Genomic DNA, 20352 nt, shown 5'->3' with positions numbered 1-20352 from the left:
GAAAGCAAAACTTCAGACTTTTACCTGTACAGACTGTTAAAGAAGTCTTTGCGCGTTGCGTTTTTCGCACATATTTTACTATATTTCAAAAACTATTAGAGCTAGCGCTCTAGAATAAAGTGCGTTATAAAAGTTTTGCATTCCTCTTTCATATTTTACCCGTTCCACAGTTGTCCTTTGCATACTTATACCGGAAACCGGAAATGTCAAAATTATCAACTTTGAAAATATTGGATTCTCGACGATATAAATGCGATTTTCGGATTCCTTGGGGTCGATTCATATTTGAAAAGTTTTCACCAAATTCAATTCGGATGAATAGGTCACGAGTAATCAGCCTTTATTCAAAATCTGGCAACTTCGATTTAAATGGCGATAATTCATAATCGAGTATCGAATCTTTGTCGTAATAATGCTTGTTAGATGTTATGGCACCTTATGCGTATATATATGATTGGTCATTTGGCGCAATACTTTGAAACAAATCAGACGTTCATTAAATGGATGGTGAAGTGGAAAATAAAGTAATTTTTTAGTGATTTTTCCATAAGACAGTGAAACAACCAAGAAATAACACCGAACGATTTTTAAACTACGATTAGTTTGAAATTTCATGAATAATTTTAAATAAGGACCTCCGACCAATCGCGTAGCGCCCAGCCTTTTTATCTACAATTTTCTTTTGGCACGCTCCGTGTTGAATAAATTTATCGCGAGATTTGAAAAAATTTGCGCGATGTGACAATTGTGGCGCGAGACATGGAGCGTGCCACGATAATTTTGTTAACAAAAAGGCACGGCGTTACGCGATTGGTCGGAGTTCCTTTTTTTGAAACTATTCTTAAAATCTTAGCCTAATTTGAATATTAAAAGCAATGGGAGGTATTTCCTGAATTTTTCATTATGCATACAGGTCTCATGATTAGTAGAAGAATCAATAAAAAACCACTTTAATTTCCACTTCCCCCTGCCTTTAAGAGAAAACCCGCGTCTTTTGAAGGAGACAAGCGGTTTGAAAATATTGTTATTTGGGCCATGATATCATAATATTTAGAACTCACATTAATTACGTTTGGGTCTTCCGCCCGACTCATTGCAGCCCAGTGAAAATCTCATTCATGATGGCATATGCGCTTCACGAGATCCCTTCAAATAGACATATTCGACTATTCCATATAAGAAACAACTTCAGAGGAGATGGCTTCTATGCTAGGAATGTTCGCTACGCGATTGAGCTTCTCTAAACGGAGCCCGAGGTTGGGCTATAGCCTCCCGCGTTTACTGCAAATGTGAGGCCAGGGATAGATTTAATTTTAGAAATGGGAATAGAGAATAGAGTAATCTGGGCGCGCGTCAAATTCCACGGAAAGGAAGGGTATGAAAGAAGAAGCGTGTCAAAGCAACTAAGGTAAAAAGGAATAACGTATTTTTCGCCGATCCCGTCAGCAACGTCAGCAAAACGTAGTTTAAGTGAGCAATCACAAAATTTATACTTTTCACTACGCGTTAGAGGGAGGGCTCTATACTGGGCAATGAGTCGGACTGAATTAAACACTAACCGTTCTCCAATCCTTTTTCTAAAATTAAATCTATCTCTGTTGAGGCTTAATAATAAAGCCGATCGCAACCAAAGCATGGGCAAAGGCATATTTCACAACTAACGTTCAAAGCTACCGATGGAAAAGTCTAACAAATAAATGAAAAAAAAAATGAATGCCGGTAACAATGATCACAACTGAAAATAACAGCGAACAGCTAAAACGAACCCGAACGGTAAACACTTGAAGTTAACGGTAATAGTTAGTATAGGGCGCTGTCGGTTAGCTGTGGCATAGGGGCTAGCCACCACCCCTCTATGCATTGTAAAGGCGTTAGATAAGTGGCAATAAGTCGCAAGATGACTTGGTCCAATTAGCTAGCCGAATAGATGAGATGAGTTGGCCTCTCTGCGCTGCTGGTCTGCTACTCCTTTCGCTTATTTTCTATGGGAAAAATACTAACTTTGGAAGGTTTTGGGATATTAGGCCATTTTGTGTTTTAAGATTTTTATTGTGTAGGAAAGAAAACTAGCCTTTTTAAAGAAATTTTGGATAACTATTAATATCATTATTGATAACTAGTTAAAAGTTGAAAAATATTTATTAAATTTGGAGGAAAATTTTCAAATAACAAGACTTCCTTCAAGTTTCAAATTGAAGAATGCTCGTGTGCTTTATTGAACTATTTTATACTAACAAGACAGGCACTTTCAGCTTGAATTGTTGCTTGATATTTTATTGGACATACCCTGGCCCTTAAAGGGAGGATGAAGAGGAATATAAAGTGATTTTTTATCGATTTTTCTTCTAATTATAAGACCATTTTGCATAACAATTTATTAAAAACAAGACTGCCACTTTCAGTTTCAATTGTATTTTACTTAATCTCCCTTAGCCCTTAAACACATTTTTAATCTTTTATTAAATGACAGACATAAACGCTAAATCGGGTTCAAGTCGGGCGAGAGAGCGGGTCAATCCAAAGCTTCAATTCCTTCTTTCTCCAGAAATCTTGCAACGAGTCGGGACGTATGGGCTGGGCAATTGTCCTGCTGAGCCTGAAACCAAACACTAAAACAATGTTTTAAGTTAGACAAGAATAATTATCAGGTTATTAATATTAATACCGGTCACGTCGTGGGCTGGTTACTCATACGGAGAAAAAAATACCAGCGAACAGGGCGGATCTCTATTTTTTAATATTACAATGCTTTACCTCCTAATTTCATTTGAGTTTATGTCTGTCTTTTAGAATACGATTGAGAATGTGTTTAATGGGAGTGTGAAATAAAAATCAAATAATTTTTTATCTATTCTTCTACTAATTATAAGACCATTCTGCATAGTGAAACATACAGGAAATATCTCCGAATGATTTTGAAATTCCAATTAGGTTCAGATTTTATGGATAATTTGAAATAATGACCTCCGACCCATCACGTAACGCACTGCCTTCCTATTGACAAAATTCTCGTGCACGCTCCATGCCGAATGAAATTTATCGCGAGATTTAATAAAAGTTGCTCGCGATGTGACTATCGTGGTTCGAGATATAGAGCGTGCAACGGAAATTTTGTTAACAGGAAGGCAGGGCGTTAAGCTATTAGTCAGTGGTGCTTATTTCAAATTATCTTTAAAATCTGAACCTAATTTGAATTTTAAAATCATTCGGAGACTGTTTTTCCTGAATGTTTCACAGTGCATATAATGGTCTTATAATAAGAAAAATCGATCAAAAAATCACTTTATTTTCCTCTTCATCCTTCCATTAACGGCTAGGGGATGTCCAATAAAGTATCAAGCAACAATTGAAACTGAAAGTGACTGTCTTTTTTGTAAAAAATAGTTCAATAAAGCACACGAACATTCTTTAACTTGAAACTCAAAGGAAGTCTTGTTATTTAACAATTTTCGTCCAAATTTTATAAATAAATTTCAACTTTAAAGTGTTAGTGCCACGTTTTTTGAAAAGTGGCTAATTTTCGTTTTAAAACATCAATTGGGTTATAATAACAGTAGATTCAAGGTAAAAAGTCTAATAGAAATTTATTCATTTTGTAATATGAAAAAGAAAATTGATATTTCACATACCTCATTTAAACGGAATTATAAATATACCCCTGGTGACATCATAAGAGGTTGACCAGCGCAAGACAGATTTCATTACGAGAGCTAAGCCTAGTTTTTAAATATCGCGCGCGCGTCAAATTCGATCACTTTGAAAGCGCCACCTATCAACAAAAAAATAGGAATTTCGGAGTCGCGCGTGCCGCGTGCTCACGCGCGCTCGAATCGTGACGTCACCAGGGGTATATGGAGTATTCAACTGTCAAAATAGTTTGAAACAAGTTGGGAAAACCAAAATATTACCTCTCCGAGTCAAGAGGACTACTTACAAACTTATTTACCCAGATATGGAAATGTTTCTTTTTTTTATGAACAAATACTGAAGTTAAAATTTATGAAATATTAAAGCAGTATACTAAGCATAGCAAATATACTGTAAATCAGACGACATTTTACATCCAATAAGGATATACTTGTACACATTAAAATCATCCGATGGGGGAAAAACGGGAAATGAAGAGATAAAACTTTGGAGGGATATTACCTTTACGTGTTTGTAAAGGCCCAATTTTCTACTCCTCAAGCCAAATTCACAACAGGGTTGCCATGCAAACACTATCCTCTCGTTTCACCTCAACGATTTTCTTAGTTTGTCAACATGACTGTTGACGTTACATAACACCAAAGCTAATTTGTGGCTAACACACTGGAAGTAAATGCGCACCATAAAAAGCATGAAAACACGAAGCTATAATCCGATTACGATCAGACCTTTCACTGGACTGGGCTGCATTCAGCAGAGCTTACCAAAAAAGACAGCGGATTTTGGAAAACGTTTACCGGTGAGCTCTGTCGTCAAAGCTTTTCTCCGGTCATCGGTGTTTTAAAAGTGACGCTAGCGCAATAAAGCGTGCAAGGTACCAAGGCTTAACAAAAATTGTATGATAACATATTTATAGAGATAGATAACAAACACTTTTATAATTAAAATTAGAAACAAACATGTCTCTTAAAATTCTCGCGTGATCAACTGGTTTCACGCCAATTAAATAGCTATAGTACCATCAGAATCAGCAAGAGCTATTTGTATTAACTCCTCCATGTTTTTTTCGCTAAGCTGAGAACTACGCGTTTTACGTCACGTTATCCAAAAACCCGACTATTTTCTTTGACGACCGCGCTGGCTCAGTGCTGAGCACCGTGATGTCACAATTCAAAAAAAATCCCGTTCTGTCGGACACTGCTAACAGCGCTGAGCTCTGATGAACGCGGCCCAGATTTCCACCATGATTTCAAAGTCTAAGCCTAACTATTTAAAAGTGTATTTAACTTTCGGCTCACTCTGAACCGTTAATGTCTCTGCATTACAGAAACGACAAGTCGGGAAAACCAAAATATTACCTCTCCGTGTCGAGAAGATTATATAACCTTAAGTATCCAATGAAAACGTCGACCTTTTGCCCTCATCCTTTCCCGCGCTTTGCGCTTCCGCATTTCATCCTTACTCTCAACATTATCTTCCTCCATTTTACATATAAAAATCAAATACTCACAAAAAGATGTGGCAAAAACCTGCTGGCTCTTTACAACCACTTAATTTGACTTAATATCCAATTTCCAACAACAATAATATACCGGTAGTTTAATTGACAACCTACTAGCATCGAAATTCTCATAAGGAATGGCTCCCGCGGATAAAAAACGGCAATTTTCAACTAGGTGGGCGTTATCTCATAAGATTTGAAAAATATCATTTGTCTTTTTTACCAATGCCTAACCGTTTGGATTTTTTAAAGCAGTCTTAGCACCAAAAAATATTTTTGAATGAGGATAAAAAAGGTCTGTCCTCTCGTAATTTTTTAAGCTTTTATCATGATTACTCTATACAACAGTAACAAGGAGTATAAACGCATTAGTGGAAGCAGTATTTTTTCCCAAAACAATCTCGCTTATGTTTATGCAATGAATGAAATATATCACAATGCACGGGCCTTGATAGATATAGGAGGCAATGAAGGAAATATATCGCATGCACGGGCCTTGGTAGATATAGGAGGCAATGATAATCTCTCTCTTTGCACGAGAGGTTTATCTTTAATATTTAAATAAATATAATTATTTTTAATTATTTTAATCTTCAATAATTAACATTAATAATAGTTAAATCGTTTAAAATAAAGTTATACTTATTATCTTCTCAAACTTTGCTAATATTGACGTTTAAAGTGAAGGGTACCCCTCTTCCCGCTTTCTTCAAATTTTGGGGTATATATACGATTCGTTTCCATTATAATAGTAAGGAAAAACCGCAAATGCGAAAACCTTTGGTAGCGATCCTACCTTAGGGAGGCTAGACGTTTCTCGTAACCCTAGCTGATCGCCGCGTATATCCTAAAACCAAACGATGATAATGGAGTAGAAGCCAATGATACAGATTGGTGTCTATGTGGAATAGACGGAAGACCAGTGGATGGTGGTGTTAGAAGGCAGTGTAAGTGCAGACGGGTGTCAATGTGGGATTGACAAAGAACAGAAGATGGTGGTGATTAGAAGCCAGTATGTACAGACTGGTGTCCACGTGGAATGGACGAAGACCAGAAGATGGTGGTGATTAGCAGCCAGTAAGAACAGACTAGTGTCCGTGTGGTATGGACAAAGACCAGAAGATTGGTGGTGTGAGAACTCAAGTAGAGGAGCCATTTCCGTGACTGTGAAAGCAGTTCGGAAATGGCGAACACGTTTGCTCCGATACGCAAACTGCGAACGCGGTCACGTGGGTGTAACAACGGACAGACAGACAGACACACAGACACACAGACAGACACGGCCGTTACAGAACCTCTCCTGGACTACGTCACACGGAGAGGTAAAAACCAAACCCAAGCGTTTACTTTTTGGTTCACTAAGCCTATTGACAAATAAAAGTTCATTTGACCAATAAAGTAGCGTTCTTCTTGTAATCACTTTAGAAAGGATTATTCTATATACAGATGTAGTATAGCTTAAGTAATATATAAGCATCCATTTCAAATAATAATATTAAAAAACATCCCTGGAATATCAAAATGAAACAGAGCTTTAAAGCTACAAAAGTACTAAATGCATCGTAATTACGAAAAAGATTTCCACATATTCACTTTATATTATGGAAAAAGTGAATATTAAGGTTCTGTAGGATTTCTTAACACATCAAAACAAAGCGAACTGCTAACTCGGCGCACTAGTGTGATAACGGACAGACACACACAGACAAAAAAATAGACTGCTTTTTAACTCTTTCCTTATTAATTTTGAGTTGAGAAACAAGATTATCTTTAATATTTAAATAAATATAATTAATATTTAATATTTTCTTCGTTAGTTGTTCGCCTTATTGAGCGTTACATCGTTTTAAAAAAGAATAATTAAACAACCTTGAGAGACTTGACTAATATTGACGTTTGAATTGAAGGATACGACTGTTGTTTCGCTTTACTCAAATAGGTAATATATAAAGGATTCGAATCGCAGCTGTAGATAAGAACATCGCAATTGCGTGAACCTTGGAGGAAGACCCCTCCATTCGAAGGCTAGACGTTTCTCGTAACCCTAGCCGATCGCCGCGTATGTCTTAACCTTAAGGATGATGGTGGTGTTAGAAACCAGGTGTACATTCTGGTGTCCATGAGGGATGGACAAAAACAAAGACCAGAAGATGGTGGTGTTAGAAACCAGGTGTGCAGACTGGTGTCTATGTGGGATGGACAAAGAATAGAAGATGGTGGTGTTAAGAAGCCAGTAAGTACAGACTGGTGTCCATGTGGAATGGACAAAGACGAGAAGGTGGTGGTGTTTAGAAGCCAGTAAGTTCAGACTAGTGTCCATGTGGGGTGGACAAATGAACAGGGCTGTTAAACAGGCAATGGAGTAATAGCGTGTAAGTCGAATACAATTTTCGGGACTGTAAATGCGGTCTGGAAATTGAATACACGTTTGCTCCGATTTGCAAACTGCGAACGCGGTCACGTGGGTGTAACAACGGACAGACAGACACACAGACACGTCGAAATTAGAACCCCTCCGTGACATTCGTCACTCGGAGAGGTAAAAATTCTGCGAGTAGGTTCCGAAAGCCGGGGTTTTAATAATATTTGGAAAATTATAATGCATTATATAAATAGGTATTCTGAATCAGAAAGATTTGATCTTTCAGATGGGATTAAAACCTTTTAGTTTTAAAAATAGCGATTTTTGGTGACTCTAACACTTTAAACTATGACGCGCGCCCAGATTACTCTGCTCCCTATTTCTGCTTCTTAAATAAAAATCTTTCAATGGCCTCACGCGGGGGCTATGGACAACCCCAGGCTCCGTTGAGCGAAGCTCAATCGCGTAGCGAACGTTCCTAGCATAGAAGCCATCTCCTCTGAAGTTGTTTCTTTTGTGGAATAGTCGAATATGTCTATTTGAAGGGATCTCGTGAAGCGCATATCCCATCATGAATGAGATTTTCACTACGCTGCAATGAATCGGGCTGAATTGTTGATAAAAAGGCAGGGCGCTACGCGATTGGTCGGAGGTCCTTATTTAAAATTATTCATGAAATTTCAAACTAATCGTAGTTTAAAAATCGTTCGGTGTTATTTCTTGGTTGTTTCACTGTCTTATGGAAAAATCAATAAAAAATTACTTTATTTTCCACTTCGCCATCCCTTTAATGAACGTCTGATTTGTTTCAAAGTATTGCGCCACAAGACCAATCATATATATACGCATAAGGTGCCATAACATCTAACAAGCATTATTACGACAAAGATTCGATACTCGATTATGAATTATCGCCATTTAAATCGAAGTTGCCAGATTTTGAATAAAGGCTGATTACTCGTGACCTATTCATCCGAATTGAATTTGGTGAAAACTTTTCAAATATGAACCGACCCCAAGGAATCCGAAAATCGCATTTATATCCTCGAGAATCCAATATTTTCAAAGTTGATAATTTTGACATTTCCGGTTTCCGGTATAAGTATGCAAAGGACAACTGTGGAACGGGTAAAATATGAAAGAGGAATGCAAAACTTTTATAACGCACTTTATTCCAGAGCGCTAGCTCTAATAGTTTTTGAAATGTAGTAAAATATGTGCGAAAAACGCAACGCGCAAAGACTTTTTAACAGTCTGTATGTATTCATCCTTATTGGCATTAAGGGTTAGTATGGAGTGGTACTTGCTTCGTTACTTTGAGTGGGGTAAGGGTGTGATGGTGTTGGAAAATTTTTGTGCCGGCTCGCTAAAAGCAAGGAGGATGAATAAGAGAGAAGACTCGTTTTGGAAATGTGGAAATAAAAACATGCATCGGCGCGTAAGCCGTTGGTAAAGGCGCACGTCACGTGATCGTTCTTGCAAACGAGGAATATTCAAAATTATAAACAAGCTGATGAGGCTAGAAAAAGGGGGCTTGAACGCATGGGCGAGAACGTACGCTCTCTTGCCGTGAGGGGGTCGTGGTAATCATGGTAACTGGGGAACGCGAGTCTGTATGTATTCATCCTTATTGGCATTAAGGGTTAGTATGGAGTGGTACTTGCTTCGTTACTTTGAGTGGGGTAAGGGTGTGATGGTGTTGGAAAATTTTTGTGCCGGCTGGCTAAAAGCAAGGAGGATGAATAAGAGAGAAGACTCGTTTTGGAAATGTGGAAATAAAAACATGCATCGGCGCGTAAGCCGTTGGTAAAGGCGCACGTCACGTGATCGTTCTTGCAAACGAGGAATATTCAAAATTATAAACAAGCTGATGAGGCTAGAAAAAGGGGGCTTGAACGCATGGGCGAGAACGTACGCTCTCTTGCCGTGAGGGGGTCGTGGTAATCATGGTAACTGGGGAACGCGAGTCTGTATGTATTCATCCTTATTGGCATTAAGGGTTAGTATGGAGTGGTACTTGCTTCGTTACTTTGAGTGGGGTAAGGGTGTGATGGTGTTGGAAAATTTTTGTGCCGGCTGGCTAAAAGCAAGGAGGATGAATAAGAGAGAAGACTCGTTTTGGAAATGTGGAAATAAAAACATGCATCGGCGCGTAAGCCGTTGGTAAAGGCGCACGTCACGTGATCGTTCTTGCAAACGAGGAATATTCAAAATTATAAACAAGCTGATGAGGCTAGAAAAAGGGGGCTTGAACGCATGGGCGAGAACGTACGCTCTCTTGCCGTGAGGGGGTCGTGGTAATCATGGTAACTGGGGAACGCCACAGTGTAATTTTATGAGCTGCGGACTACGTGCATTTTGTATGACTCTGAACCTCCTCTCTTATAAATCCGCCTTGCTACCTACCGTATAGACCATTCCGGAAATTAAATACGGTACCATTGCGGTATCCTCCTTGGCGCCAAGAAACCCCGCTAGATTCAGTGCGAGTTGGCTAGCCTCCCGCGAGCAGTGAACTCGGGCTCATTCTGGCGTCTCTTCTTGGCGCGAGGGAGAATACCCCAATGGCCGCCTCTCCCTTGTGGGTTGGTTACTCAGTATTTATATTCCGAAATTTTCTATAGTTTGTAGGTAAAGGGGGTCTGTAAACCAGAAATGTGGTTTTATTTTGGTTTGGGTTCTAAGAATTCCCTCCAGATCCATGAATGTATACCATTTCTCAGTCTTGGCGGATGGTGTTAATTTCCGGAGGGTAATTGAGGTTTTCCTACACCTTTCTTAGTATCAACTCTGCTTTAAAGTGAAATTCCGGGTGGCTAGTGCTTCCCAAACACACCCATAATATCGGCCGGTTCTGACATTTCTACCTTGAATACAAGTTCATTTGTTCATTATTTTAAAAGGAGATAAAAGAAATGTTTAGGTGCATTGGAATGTGGTCACCGAAGAAATGGAGATAGAATTCAGTCTCGTCGAGGGGCTACTCACTATTATGATTACTGCAGTGATTATAACATTATTTAATCGCCACTTGTACCCAGAACAACTCGCCAATTACACATGGCAAAGGTAATTGTAAAGCGATTAACGAGTCATTTCATTTCAGAAAGAAGTATGTTCGAAACACTTCGCAATTATCACACGATATAAGGAATTAGATCGGGATAACCAAATCATTTCACGTCAGGTGTTCACAGGGTATAAAGAAGGATCACGTCCCTTTCGTTTGAAGAACGTTCAAACCAATGTACTTTTTCAGTTTTTCCAAGAAATAAATAAAAATGCTCATTGTATACTCTTGTTCGACCTCACTTGACAGTATTGTAAAAGTTGAGGAGCATTAGCCAATATATAATGGCAAGTGGTTTCTCAAGTGCGGATAAACAGGAGTATAGATATTTGTCTCCATAGTTTCATTTTAAGTTAAAAATATCGAATCGAAAATAATAGTGAATCTTTATAAAAGACCTTTCTATTCAAAGCTACTAGCCTTTAGCACATAGAGAGTGAGAAAATGGATTGAAAGGCGTGTGTATGGCATTGGGAAAAGGGAATAAAGGAATCAACTATAGGTGATTGGTTGTCAAACTATTCAGGTGGTCGAAGCTACCCTGCCCTTATTTGATGAAAAGGGGGGGGGAGGTACCTCTTTCTTACAGAGAAAAAACTTAATAGTATTGCAATGTTAGGGGGTTTCAGTTTAAACCTTTGCCCTCTTAAAACTCCGAACCCCTTCTTGGTACCGCAGTCCCCAGGATAATCATGGCAGTAAGACTATAGAGTAATGGCACCTCCCTGCCTTTGGCTACGTTACGCTCTATGAGAAATTAACATGGAGTGCCACTACTCTATATAGGGGCAAAAAGAAAACCCAGTCTGGCGTTTTTCGTCCCCCCGTTTAACATTGTTAAGCTATCCCTACCATCAACGGTGACGTGGCGCGGGCATCTTCCATGAGGGAGGGGGGGGGGTTGGCGAACCTAAAGGAAGCGTGGCTTCGTCGTTGGTGCGGTAACGGATGGGGGAAAGGGGGGGAGGAGAAAATTCGTTAGAAATAAACTGAGTTGCAAGCTTTTTCGCCTAGGCGGCAGCACATTTTCTCGGCGTTTGGAGCTACACAGGAAAGTTTCACTAAAGGGGTGCCAACCGAGCAGAATTCCCCTTTAAAGAAAGTCAAGTCACTTGCCACCAGACCAAAACACGCGTTCGCAATCCATTTGTCTGACCAGAGGCAGAGAGTTTTTTAGAAACTATTTCAATTCGAGTTCTTCCGACTATTTATTTAATTTCTCTAGCGCCTATAAATCACTTACACAATATCCTTGAATAACATCTACTTCTTAGAGAAGTATCTAGTACTTCCACCCTAAATTATTTGTTTTTGTTAAAAGCAAACGTAGCTATAAAGTCACTCACGCTAAGCTAAACTTTGAATACTCAGAAAGAAACCTAGCAGAGGTATCCAATGAAATAAGCACAAACAGTAATTCCTATAGTTCAGCATAAAAAATTATAACGCAAAAAAATGGCAATGAACTATTTTGGGCGTAGCTAAAACTACTAATACATACAGGGTGTTACAAAAAGATTTGTCACAAATTCAGGGGCGCATTCTACGGGTCAAAACAAGACTAAGTCAACAAAGAACTATGGTCCAAAACTGAACACCCGCGGAGATACGGGCCATCAAAGTATCACGTAAAATGCGATGAATTTTCCCTTCAAGTGAAGCGACGAATATGGCTTGACCATATTGTTTTCAATTAATTGGTGATAATTGTAAAAGATTCGATATTTAAGAAACGATCGATTCTGGGGGCAGAGCTTAAAGCATCTTAGACCAAAAAATGAAACATTTAATTTGGTAAAGTGTTTTAATTTGGCCTAAAGTTACAACGGCGTTTCCAGATCGCTGTAGTTGCTGAGTGGCTTGGTTTTTCATTCTTAAAACGATGGCCTATTCAACTTCTTTGTCAAGCCAACGAGTAAAGCGCTTTTACGTGTAAGCAAGAGCGCCTAGTTATTGGAAAGATGTCGTGACAACGGCATGAACCTAGTAAAACCGGCGTTTTTAACCATACCGTGGTAATATTATCCAATCTCGCATGTCTGTTATCGAACCCCTGTGGAAGTAACGTTTGCCATCGAACATTTGTGGATATCTGTGTCGTGGGACATTCTTCTAAAGGTCTATTCAGACGATACAACTTTTTGACTCACTTAGATGAGTCAACATGAGTTGTCTCTGACCAATTTTTGCTGACTCAACTTTTTGACTCATCTAGTTGAGTCAAAAGTTGTATCGTTTGAAAAGGCCTTTAGACAGATTCACTATCGGCCACGTATGCAATAAGTGACGCATACGGCGACAAATGACCAATGCTATATCTCACGTGATTGTAATACTGTATGACGCGTAATCCTTCGAAAAGTAGTCGCTTAAGTACATTGCTGCTAGTAATGATTGATAACTACACCTGCTAGTTCAAATGTCAACTAGTACATTACAATGTTTTTTAAAGGGTGCAATGAGCATCGAAATAGCATTTTATTAATTAAATTTTACAAAATATGTTCAAAATGTTGCCCTTGAGCTCTTACGCAAGCTTCGGCACTCTTAACGGAAGACCCACGAACTCGTTCAAAGATTCCTGGTGTATTTTTGATGGTTTCGCATGCCTCAATGATCCGTCGACGTAACTCTTCGATGTTTGGAACTTCTGTTTGGTAAACCATGTCCTTCAAATGACCCCAAAGAAAGAAATTCAAAGGGTTGAGGTCGGGCGAACGAGCTGGCCAAGCAACAGGTCCTCCACGACCGATCCACCTTCCAGGATAGATGGCGTCTAAATGTGCCCGAACGTCGCGCCTGAAATGAGCGGGAGCGCCTTCGTGCATAAACCAAATGTCGCGCCACTGAGCCAAGGGCACATCTTCTAAGAGTTCCGGTAGCGTTTCAGTTAGAAATTGGAGATAATGTTGACCGTTAAGTCTTTGTCGGCGGAAGTGCGGTCCGATTAAAAGATTACCAACAGTACCGCACCAAATATTTAAACTAAATTTGGCTTGATGACTTGCTACCACGATGGCGTGCGGGTTCTCTTGGCTCCATTGATGCATGTTGTGAGAGTTGATGATTCCGTTCTGGTCAAACGTGGCCTCGTCAGTCACTAAGACCATGCCTGGAAATTGGGGGTTCGCAACACATTGGTGGATAAACCGGTTTGAAAACTGTAGCCTCCTTGGATAGTCATCTGGATTTAAAGCCTGAACCTTCTGGTAGTGGTACGGGTGAAATCCGTGATTGTTTAGGATTCTCCAAACCTTTACATGATTTACATCAAGTTGATATGCCACCTTGCGGGTACTGGTTCCGGGATGATTTTGTTAGATTTGCAGGACTTGGTTTCCAAAGTTTTCGGGTACATCCTGCGGTGTTCCAGCTCAATCCCTTCGCCGTAGTTGCCCTGTCTCTCGCAAACGTCGATCTACCGCCTCGAAAGTTTGACGACACGGCAATCGTCGTTGAGGAGACATCTCTTGGTAAAGGTGCGTGACTTCCAGAGCATTCCCGAATGCTCGTCCATACATAAGGTGCATATCGTCTAGCTCCTCGTTTGAATAATTTTCCATAACTTTTAGGACTGTAAGTTTTTCTGAAGTGATTGAAACTAGCACAGTCCCTTCTTATAGCAAAACCGATGTTTTTTAATTGGTCTACTTTAAGACCCTTTAAAAAACATTGTAATGTACTAGTTGACATTTGATCTAGCAGGTGTAGTTATCAATCATTACTAGCAGCAATGTATTTAAGCGACTACTTTTCGAAGGATTACGCGTCATACAGTATTACAATCACGTGAGAAATAGCATTGGTTGTTTGTCGCCGTATGCGTCATTTATTGCAAACGTGGCCGATAGTGAATCTGTCTTAGAAGAATGTCCCACGACACAGATATCCACGAATGTTCGATGGAAAACGTAACTTCCACAGGGGTTCGATAACAGACATGCGAGATTGGGTAATAATACCACGGTCTGGTTAAAAACGCCGGTTTTACTAGGTTCATGCCGTTGTCACGACATCTTTCCAATAACTAGGCGCTCTTGTTACACGTAAAAGCGCTTTACTCGTTGGCTTGACAAAGAAGTTGAATGGGCCATCGTTTTAATGAATGAAAAACCAAGCCACTCAGCAACTACAGCGACCTGAAAACGCCGTTGTAACTTTAGGCCAAATTAAAACACTTTACCAAATTAAATGTTTCATTTTTTGGTCTAAAATGCTTTTAGCTCTGCCGCCAAAATCGATCGTTTCTTAAATATCGAATCTTTTTCAATTATGACCAATTAATTGAAAACAATATGGTCAAGCCATATTCGTCGCTTCACTTGAAGGGAAAATTCATCGCATTTTACGTGATACTTTGATGGCCCGTATCTCCGCGGGTGTTCAGTTTTGGACTATAGTTCTTTGGTGACTTAGTCTTGCTTTGACCCGTAGAATGCGCTCCTGAATTTGTGACACATCTTTTTGTAACACCCTGTATAGAAAGAAAACGGTTAAAACCCATGTCTAACCAAAATACGCAAAATTCTTGTAGAGGAAGAGAAGAAAACTCTCCAAAATATTCTGAACGTTATAATATTTGTATCGGAAATGACGTTCTCGCGAAGCTCTGTATAAAGAGTTAATAATAAGAAAGAGTACCCTATATAAAATTTTTGGAAGTTTTGAAATATTTTTAATATTAGCCACATAGTATGATGTACATCAACATGAGTTAATAATATGTTAGCTCTCTATAAGTTACTCAGGCCATTCATTTTCATAATCCTGCGTTTTCTCCCGCGCCGCCGGCTTCCCAATTATATGCGACGCTCTGCGGCCGCTACGTGAACGAAAATATTATTTACTCTTCTTTCCGGTTTTTCCCCGGAAGCGCGTGTAGTGGAAGCTAGCCAATGATATCGGAGCTATTTAAGCAGCCGAATATTTCGCTCAGTAGCCTCGGTTAAGAAAACGGTCAAGAGATCAGTGGATTGGATTTAGCTCAGTTGTAAAATTTTCTGGTTTCAAATCACAATAACAACTCTTATCTTTAGCATTCTTCTTTATCAATATAGGCAAATTGCATTGAGTTCCTGCATTTTTTGTCTTAGTACTGTTAGTACTGACACAAACACCATAATTTAATGTTAAATTGTGAAAACATAAAAATTCACGACTAAAACACTCCCTTGGTGAAAATGCAGCCGACGACTCGAGGTCGAGCGGGATTTTTTTTTTCGAGAAGAGAGAGCGCAACATTCGGATTTTTTTCTCGCGCGGGCGAAATGAGAAGAAATCGCTGGATACATTACGCCTATGGAGCCTGAGTAACTTATAGGGAGCTAACATATTATTAACTCATGACATCAACGATAAGGCTCTAAGTTTAACCCGCCCTGTTGTCATTCTCGTAGTAGTAGTAGTGTAAAATATTTTGGTTCGTCATTGAAGGGATAGTGAATTGAAGAGAATTGTTGTGAGCTGATATTTTTCGGTTTTTTATACATGGATAGGGATTGTAGTAATAAGTTAAAGCATTGACCTTAAAGCCCTGTTTTCATGAGAGCGATTTGGGAGAAAAAACCTGAAAAAATCGCGCGAGAATTATTCTTGCCTGTTTTCATGTTTGCGAGAGCTTTGAGACAATAGTGAGAAAGAACCTGCGAGATCTATTTTAGCGATATCGCAAACGTCTTCGCACTCGCTTCAGCGATTTTTATAACATTCCTTATGTCAAAACTTAGATAAAGTTAATCAGCCAATAAAACTGAATAAAAATTGTCACGCGCTTTTTGTTAAATTATTTTCCAACATTAGGCCTAATTTTAAAAACTGCGGGAAAGGACTTTTTTATCTTTGAGCGCGTGCAGGATAGAGACGGTTATTAACATTAGGCTTAAGTTTTCAGAAACCATTTACATATTTCTTTATTTTTTTATTACAATCTTAAATCTGTCGGAAGAAAATGCCTACGAATAATGAATATTTCAATCCTTTTATCGAACCTTGGAACAGTATAATTAATCAAATATAAACCTGGGAATGGCGCTAATGTCAAATTTTCATCTGTGTTGAAGCTTTAGATACTACTAACCAACGTTTCATAATGTCGCTCGGATTTTCTGGTTCCCCTCACTGGGTGAGCCCACCATCTTTTTTTTGTTTAAACTGTTAATTTCTGTTTAAACTGAATAAAATTTGCAAAAGCTAAAACTTCTTTCTCAGAAGCAGATCCTTGAATTTATGTAGAACCGCCATTTCATGTCGGCTTAATATGTTTAAAAATCGGACGTGAAATCACATTCTTATAAAAAATCGCTCTTCATAAAAACGAAAAAGTACAACTAAGTCTAGCTAAAATCTTGAAGCGATATCGCTGTTTGGAAACTCGCTCTCGCTCTCGGAAATCGCTTCGAATCTCGCCCTCATGAAAACGGGGCTTAATTGTCAAGTGAGGTTAATGATTGTGAATTGTGTTTTACGTTTTCTCGATACATCTAAAGCGAAAGAAACGATTATAGGATTGCCTTAATATAATAGAAGGTGTTAAAATCTCCCTTTAAAATTTCTGTCACCCGTTGACAATAAGGATTTTACGCATTCAATCCCGCTCCTCTATTTAAACATTCAGGGAAATCGATGTAAACTTTAAATGCAAAAGCAAGTATACAGGGTGTTTCTGAAAAGTCCATCACAAATTAAGGGGCGTGTTTATGGGACCAAACTGAGCGGAAAGTACCAAAGAACATGGGGTGTACAACATTTTGTTACGGAGATATGGCCTTCCAAACATTCGCCCCTAAAACAAGGAAATATCCAAAAATGAGGAGTAACACTTAAGACGAACTAACCAGCTTGTTTAAAATTACTAGACAATTTCAATAGCCTTTAATCGAACAATTGATTTCTACCTTTACTAATCAGAAGCGTATAAATGAGTAGAAGTATGCCTACGGTGGTAATGAAAAATTAATCCCAAGTGACATGATGTTTCAAGATCTTCCCAGCACCAAGTAAAATGGTTCTGATTGAAGGGACTTTTATTAGCACAGCGTAAACAACGTTATTTTCAGGAATTAGTCCAAATGTCCACGGGCGGCATTACAAAAACGAGGCAGTCTTTCGAATGATACTTGGACATGTTGGAAGATCCCTGGCTTGTTCCTGTTATCTCAAACCGTAAAAAGCTACGCAAATCTTCATCATCACGGACAACACTCTTGTACGTTAGGTATGACCTTGAGAAAACCTAAAAGGACATCTCGAATGTATTTGAAAAACCCATCTCCAATTAAGGGGCGTGTTGTTTGTTTCCAACAGAGTAAACTCGCCCAGAGAACAATTACAATGCAGAGCCACGTTTCGGCGTTAATGGCCCACAAAGGTGGTCCCAAAAACAAGAACAAACTTTAATTTGTTTCGTTCAGTAAGTGTTTCATGTGTCATAGATAAAACGCCATGATTAATGCACGAAGAAAATGAATTTATTGACAAGTTTTAACATTTAATTGCAACTAGTTACAAAAATTGTTCAAAGTGTTCACCACCCGCGTTAAGGCACACATTAGCACGTCTTACAAATGATTCCCTTACACGTTGAAAAATGCCTGGAGTTTCGCGAATTGTTTGACAGCCGTGAATTATTCGTCGACGTAGCTCTTCAACATCGGGCACTTCAGTCTGATAAACTAAGTCTTTCAGGTGGCCCCAAAGAAAGAAATCACAAGGGTTCAGATCGGGTGATCGAGCAGGCCACTCCACAGGTCCACCTCGACCTAACCACCGCAAAGGGAAGGTCGCGTTAAGATAATTTCGGACCGCGATGCTGAAATGTGGTGGTGCACCATCGTGCATGAACCACATTCTGTTTACCAAACCTAAGGGTACGTCTTCGAGTAGTTCCGGTAAATCGTCCCGTAAGAACTGCAAGTAAGCCACACCGTTTAACCTGGGCTCTAGGAAATATGGCCCAATTAAATTGTCACCCACAATACCACACCACACGTTTAAACTGAATTGTACTTGGTGACTTCTAACGCAAGTTGCGTGGGGGTTTAGCTGGGATCATTGATGTTTATTATGTAAGTTAATAATACCATCCCGTGAAAAGTTAGCTTCGTCAGTAACCAACAAATCCCGTGGGAAATCGATATCGTTTACTTTAGCCAGAAACCACTGACAAAACGCCGTGGGTCGTGGGTAGTCCGCTGGATTCAAACCTTGAACTTTTTGAACATGGAAAGGATGAAACCGGTGGCTTCTGAGGATTTTCCACACGAGCGTGTGGTTTACGCCTAATCGGCGACCAACTTGGCGGGTACTTGATTCAGGCTCGTCCTCGAAAATGGTGAGAACTTCGTCTTCTACGGCCTCTGGGATGGCTCTCGCTCTAGGTTGAGGTCCAGCCGGTTGGATTCGTCCATCTTGCCTCAAACGTCTGTCCACAGCCTCGAACGTCAGTCGATTTGGTAGTCGCCTCTGCGGAAATCTTTCCTGATACAAGCGTACAGCTGCAGCGGCATTCCCCTCGGCTAGTCCATACATTAGGTGCATATCCGCATATTCGGCATTTGTGAAGAAAGGCATTGTAACAGACTTCGTTGAATTATGAGTTTTATAAAACAAACACATGTACGTGAAACCTCTTTTATTCCTTTCATAAAAAACATAGTGCTCCGTTTTAGTGCTCTGTTTTTTAAGAATAGGCGAAGTTCTCACTATTTTCGAGGACGATCCAAAAACAAGCAGCCGCCAATTGGTTTGCTGATTAAGAAAAAACCACACGCAACTTGCGTTAGAATTCACAAAGTACAATTCAGCTTAAACGTGTGGTGTAGTATTGTGGGTGACAATTTAATTGGGCCATATTTCCTAGAGCCCAGGTTAAACGGTGTGGCTTACTTGTAGTTCTTACGGGACGATTTACCAGAACTACTCGAAGACGTACCCTTAGGTTTAATAAACAGAATGTGGTTCATGCACGATGGTGCACCACCACATTTCAGCATCGCGGTCCGAAAACTTGTCAATAACATTTTCTTTGTGCATTAATCATGGCGTTTTATCTATGACACATGAAACACTTACTGAACGAAACAAATTAAAGTTTGTTCTTTTGTTTGGGACCACCTTTGTGGGCCATTAACGCCGAAACGTGGCTCTGCATTGTAATTGTTCTCTGGGCGAGTTTACTCCATTGGAAACAAACAACACGCCCCTTAATTGGAGATGGGTTTTTCAAATACATTCGAGATGTCCTTTTAGGTTTTCTCAAGGTCATACCTAACGTACAAGAGTGTTGTCCGTGATGATGAAGATTTGCGTAGCTTTTTACGGTTTGAGATAACAGGAACAAGCCAGGGATCTTCCAACATGTCCAAGTATCATTCGAAAGACTGCCTCGTTTTTGTAATGCCGCCCGTGGACATTTGGACTAATTCCTGAAAATAACGTTGTTTACGCTGTGCTAATAAAAGTCCCTTCAATCAGAACCATTTTACTTGGTGCTGGGAAGATCTTGAAACATCATGTCACTTGGGATTAATTTTACATTACCACCGTAGGCATACTTCTACTCATTTATACGCTTCTGATTAGTAAAGGTAGAAATCAATTGTTCGATTAAAGGCTATTGAAATTGTCTAGTAATTTTAAACAAGCTGGTTAGTCGGTCTTAAGTGTTACTCCTCATTTTTGGATATTTCCTTGTTTTAGGGGCGAATGTTTGGAAGGCCATATCTCCGTAACAAAATGTTGTACACCCCATGTTCTTTGGTACTTTCCGCTCAG

The 20352-nt window shown here is 39.5% G+C and overlaps 1 protein-coding gene across 1 annotated transcript; it reads right to left on the bottom strand.

Moving 5' to 3' along the window:
* Window positions 1-13073: 13073 nt before the first annotated feature.
* Window positions 13074-13691, bottom strand: LOC149707814 (uncharacterized). The gene has a single exon (XM_089863809.1). The coding sequence runs from the start codon at window positions 13689-13691 to the stop codon at window positions 13074-13076; it is 618 nt and encodes a 205-aa protein (XP_089719935.1).
* Window positions 13692-20352: the final 6661 nt, after the last annotated feature.

Source organism: Phalangium opilio, unplaced genomic scaffold, assembly GCF_054372755.1.
Source record: "Phalangium opilio isolate 3A_F unplaced genomic scaffold, DU_Popi_V2 ptg000013l_1, whole genome shotgun sequence".
Classification (NCBI taxonomy): Eukaryota; Metazoa; Arthropoda; class Arachnida; order Opiliones; family Phalangiidae; genus Phalangium; species Phalangium opilio.
Note: the sequence above shows the minus strand (reverse complement) of the source record. Positions and strands in the feature narration are given on the sequence as shown.

Excerpts from the sequence above, each read along its gene's own strand:
- LOC149707814 (XM_089863809.1), bottom strand. The coding sequence starts at position 13,691 with ATGGTCTTAGTGACTGACGAGGCCACGTTTGACCAGAACGGAATCATC.